Source organism: Oryx dammah, unplaced genomic scaffold, assembly GCF_014754425.2.
Source record: "Oryx dammah isolate SB20612 unplaced genomic scaffold, SCBI_Odam_1.1 HiC_scaffold_10, whole genome shotgun sequence".
NCBI classification, from domain to species: domain Eukaryota; kingdom Metazoa; phylum Chordata; class Mammalia; order Artiodactyla; family Bovidae; genus Oryx; species Oryx dammah.
Genome location: NW_024070194.1, coordinates 8822614 through 8827480, shown reverse-complemented (window position 1 = coordinate 8827480; position 4867 = coordinate 8822614). Strand labels below are relative to the sequence as shown.

General features: G+C 52.1%; 1 protein-coding gene across 1 annotated transcript; it reads left to right on the top strand.

Annotated features, from left to right (window-relative positions):
* Positions 1 to 740: 740 nt before the first annotated feature.
* UBE2C (ubiquitin conjugating enzyme E2 C) lies at positions 741 to 4500 on the top strand. The gene is made up of 6 exons (XM_040248904.1): positions 741 to 1230; positions 1790 to 1817; positions 2856 to 2942; positions 3381 to 3585; positions 3692 to 3751; positions 4249 to 4500. Exons 1-6 carry the CDS (start codon positions 1130 to 1132, stop codon positions 4305 to 4307), a joined length of 540 nt encoding a protein of 179 aa, XP_040104838.1. The 5' UTR covers positions 741 to 1129; the 3' UTR covers positions 4308 to 4500.
* Positions 4501 to 4867: the final 367 nt, after the last annotated feature.

Sequence of the window (4867 nt, the reverse complement as noted above, 5' to 3'; positions counted from 1 at the left end):
GCCTGCTGTGAAGTCTGCCAGTGGGGCTGACGAAATATCAAGGGCTCTGGAGGAAGTGGGTGTAGGAAGAAAGAGCCAGGCACCCCCCACCCCAGGAAGCCCAGCACCCCTGCGAACATCTGCTTTGTGAGATGAAGCTGGGGACACCAGGTGTTTGGCCAATCTTCCCTGTCCCTCTGTTTCTGTTTCCTCACTCAACTAAAGCATGGAATAGCAGAATGTGATGGCTGGCACCATGGGAGATTGATGACAAATCAGAAGAAAAATGTAAGGTGGTTTTTATTACCCCCGTTTTATAGGTTAAAACTAAATTTTGTGCCCAGGGTAATACAGCAAACTTGGAGAGGCAGCCAATGAAGCTGTTTTCTAATAAGGACTCTCGCTGTAACCATCAGCTTCTAGTTTTTTCCCCTCACTTGTGTGTTCAGACAGCAAAGGCCCCAACCAAAGTGGCTAGGACATTAATAACAGGTGGAGGAGCTGGGTTTCCGGTTTGAGGGACGAGTGTGGCTTCCCAGGTGGCATACCGGTAAAGAATCCGCCTGCCAGTGCAGTAGACAGCAAGAGACACTGGTTTGATCCCTGGATTGGGAAAATCCCCTGGAGTAGGAAATGGAAACATACTCCAGTATTGCTTGGAAAGTTCCATGGACAGAGGAGCCTGGCAGGCTACAGTCCATGGGGTCGCAGAATTAGGACTGAGCGCACACACATCACAAAATTGGAGACCCTTGGTCAGGGCGTGCAGGGTGCTGGCCGACTGTAACCAAGCATTGACCTAAAGGGATTCATCCCACGTGGACGTCTTCTAGGCCCTTTAATGGTTGGCGTTTTCCAAAGGCGGCCAATCCATTACAGGCTCGTTAATCAAAGACAGCCTGTTCTGCCTATCGCCACTGAGAAGCCCGATTCCGTTGCCCAATAGTAGTACGCTGGTAGGTGGGTCTAGCGGTTGCGCAGTGACATAGCACTCTGGAGTGCCCCGTTGGCTGGATCAAACCCAAGCGAGCCACTGATTGGTTAGCGCTGCCGGAGGGTTACAATTCAAACGCGGGCGGGCGGGCCCGCAGCCCTGCAGTTGCAACTGTGAGCTCCCCGTACCGCTTATCTCCGTCTCATCGCCGCCGGGATGGCTTCCCAGAACCGCGACCCAGCCGCCGCCAGCGTCGCCGCCGCCCGTAAAGGAGCCGAGCCTAGTGGGGGTGCTGCCAGGGGCCCCGTAGGCAAGAGGTGAGTGGTGTGGAGGTAACACCCGCCGAGCCTGGCACGCCCTGGGCATTTGCGGCCAAGAGGGAAGACTTCCGGGACCCCCACCTCCTCCTGGAACGGGTTAGATACGGGAGTTAGAGAGACACGCCAGAAGCTCTCCTGCTCTTAAGAGACACTCCCGAAAGAGGACGGAAGGGGTAGGATGACTGCCAGGATCCTCTTGTCAGTGAGTCGAGATGAAGATACTCCGGCGAACCTCGCTGGCTAGGCCGGAGGGCGGCGGGGGAGCGGGGTCGGGGAGGAAGAATGGGAGAAATTGAGATCCGGAGAGAGACTCCAGAGAAGCAGATGGGGTTAAGAGTAAGCCAGATCCGTCCTTCGAGATCCTCGAATTAGGGAGGGTGAGGGCTCACTAGGACCCTCCTATGGAAATAGAGGTGACTGTTCCCCCAGTTGAGTCCGACTTCAGGGTAGAGGAAAGCCTCCGTGACAACTGCCCCAGAGAGACTGGGGTGGGAGAAGATACCTGGAATCCTGGCCCATCCAGACTCCCAGGTGACTCCAAGTACTCTTTTTGCAGGTTACAACAGGAGCTGATGACTCTCATGGTGAGTGACTGGTGCCCAGATCCCCAACCAATTGGTCTACCCTTTCACCTCCTAGTCATTTATCAGTGGCTTCCTTTCCTACATCAGGCTCTTTGGTAGTCGTGGGGGTAAAAAGATGAGTCCACCTTTCTCTCTTCTGTAAAGAAGTTAATCCACCCCACCTACACACCTTTTCTCCCCAATCTCTACTCCCCAGTACCATCCCCCACACAGTGAAGTTATACCTAAAATACAGCTCTTATACAAGGCCCTCTCCTTGTCCTGCCTGGCCCTACTTCCCTGCCCTAAGGTTTGAAAAAAGGGAAGTGTTAGTATCTCAGTGGTGTCCGACTCTTCGACCCCATGAACTCTAGCCTGGTAGTCTCCTCTGTTGAGGGAACTCTCCAGGCAAGTACTGGAGTGGGTAGCCATTCCCTTCTCCAGGGGATATTCCCGCATTGCAAGCAGATTCTTTATCCCCTGAGCCACCAGGGAAGCCCTCAGGTTTATCCACACCCATCTCTCCATCCTTCTTAATATTTCTAATCCTGTCCTACTTCTTCCTGGACTATGTTTTCTACGTTAACCCTAGATACTCAACTCACATCCTTCAATGACCATATTGTTCCTCTTCCCAGTCTGTGAATAGTTTCTGGGCTTCATATATAACCAGCACTCAATAGCATGTTGAGGGAATTCCCTGGTGGTCCAGTGGTTAGGACTCAATGCTTTCACTGCCTTGGCCCAGGTTCCATCCCTGGTCAGGGAATGAAGATCCCACAAGCCAAAGAACAGCCCCCCAAAAAATAGCATGTTGAACTGAATTCCCGCAGCCAGCATTAAAGGTTCAGAGCTGCTTTCTGCTTCCCTACACAACATCTCCTTTCTTAGCCTGGCAATGAACCGCCACAATCCCAGTACTCCCCTCAGAAAAGCATATTGGTTTGGCCCGGTTGCTTTATTTTGGATCAAAATGTGAGGTTAAGAGGAACGGGTTCACTGACTGGCCCCCCAAGAGCAAACTCTTCCAGCCCAGCATGTGTGGTGTTTCCTCCCCAGATGTCTGGAGATAAAGGAATTTCTGCCTTCCCTGAATCGGACAACCTCTTCAAATGGGTGGGGACCATCCATGGAGCCGCTGGCACAGTAAGTGCAGGGCTGGGGGAGGTGAGTGTGACTAAGCTGAGTCTGGGGAGAGGTGGGAGGTGAAATCCAAGTGCCAGGTCTGCTTCACGTCTCTTGCCTGCCAGGACACTCCTCTGTGTCTGCTGTGGTGCCCTGAGCTTGTGGTCCTGGTCACCCTGAGTACAGTAAGAGGCTGGGTTTAAGGCAGCACTCTCCATCTGAGATACGTACAGAGGACCAGACAGCAAAGACAATTGAGCACACTTAGGCTGGTGGGCCTTAGACCAAAGGACCACTGAGGACCCCACCAGATACGAGAGAACGCACCAGACCGGTTTCATGCTTCATATTCTGTTGAGTCCTGATGAACTCAGGGGTCCTGGCAAGTCCTTATGTGGAGCTTAGGCTGAGAACTGAGGCTCAGGGCAGGAGGGTTAACCCACAGATCTCTTTCTCCAGGTATATGAAGACCTGAGGTATAAACTGTCCCTGGAGTTCCCCAGTGGCTACCCTTACAACGCGCCCACGGTGAAGTTCCTCACACCCTGCTACCATCCCAATGTGGACACCCAGGGTAACATCTGTCTGGACATCCTGAAAGACAAGTGGTCCGCCCTGTATGACGTCAGGACCATCCTGCTCTCCATCCAGAGTCTGCTCGGAGGTGACTGCCAGGCCCAGCCCCTCCCCCAGAACCTGGGGACCTGTCAGGACTCCCCCCAGGCTGCCTCTCCTACCCACACCTGACCCTTCTTTTCCTCCATCCACAGAGCCCAACATTGATAGCCCTTTGAACACACATGCGGCCGAGCTCTGGAAAAACCCCACAGGTGGGTCCTTTATCCTGAAGGCACCAGACCATCCCTCCCCAACCTTCAGAATCTCCTTCAAACAACAGGAGGATTCCAGTGACTTGGGAATGTGTCCTGATGGCTTAAGGGGGCCGGGGAGGAGGGGGAGGTGGTAACCCACTTCTACCCCTTTCTTGATGTGTCTGGTTCTCTTGTTTGCTATAAAATCAGAAAAACCAACCCGTTCCACATTAATAGAGCTTAGGGAGATTTTAAGTAGAAGGCAAAGCTTTGTGCAAATGACTTGCTCTCTCAGGGCCCCTAGGCGCCTCCCCTGTCCCTGGGAGCAGAGCTACCCCCTAGAAGCAGAAGCCATCCAGGAGACCTGTCTAGGTGGCCAGCAGAGGGTCAAGCCGTTGTGCTGGGAAACCCCTCAGAGCTCCCCAAAGTCCTCCCACGTGTGTATTCTTGCTGCTCTCTTGCCCACCTTACCCCCTGCCCCCATCAGTCACCAAGACCTGCCTGTTCTCTTCCAGCCTTTAAGAAGTACCTGCAAGAAACCTACTCAAAGCAGGTCTCCAGCCAAGACCCCTGACCTGGGATGTCCAGCTCTCCTTGTGTTCTTTTTTCTTTTTTTTTCCCTTAGGCGGTCTGTCCATGCCTCAATTTCTGTACAGAACTCTGTCTTATCTGTGGTGTCATTTTTGTTTTGTTTCTGTATTTTAAATTAAGTGTAGTTAAACCCTTGTGATGAATATATTAAATAAATACATTTTAGGGTTTTTATAGCAAGTTGCTGTTTTGTCATTGCCCAAGGGTTGCAAGTGCCCAGGGTCGGCAGAGATCAGGTTTAGGATTTGAATTCTCTGCTCCACAGCCCAGGGAGTAGAAACAGCTGATAGGCTCTAGGGGTAAGCAAGGAAGTGACAGGATTCCCTCCCATGTAACCTGAGTTATTTTATGATTCTGCACCTGTTTCCTCATCTATAAAACAGGTGTCACAAAATGCTAGTTTCTGGGAGTTCCCTGGTGGTCTAGTGGTGAGGAGTCAATGCTTTCACTGCTGCAGCCTAGGTTCAACCCCTGGGAACTGAGATCCCAGAAGCCACACAGCATGGCAGTAAATAAATACCAATTTAAAGAAAAGCAAAATGC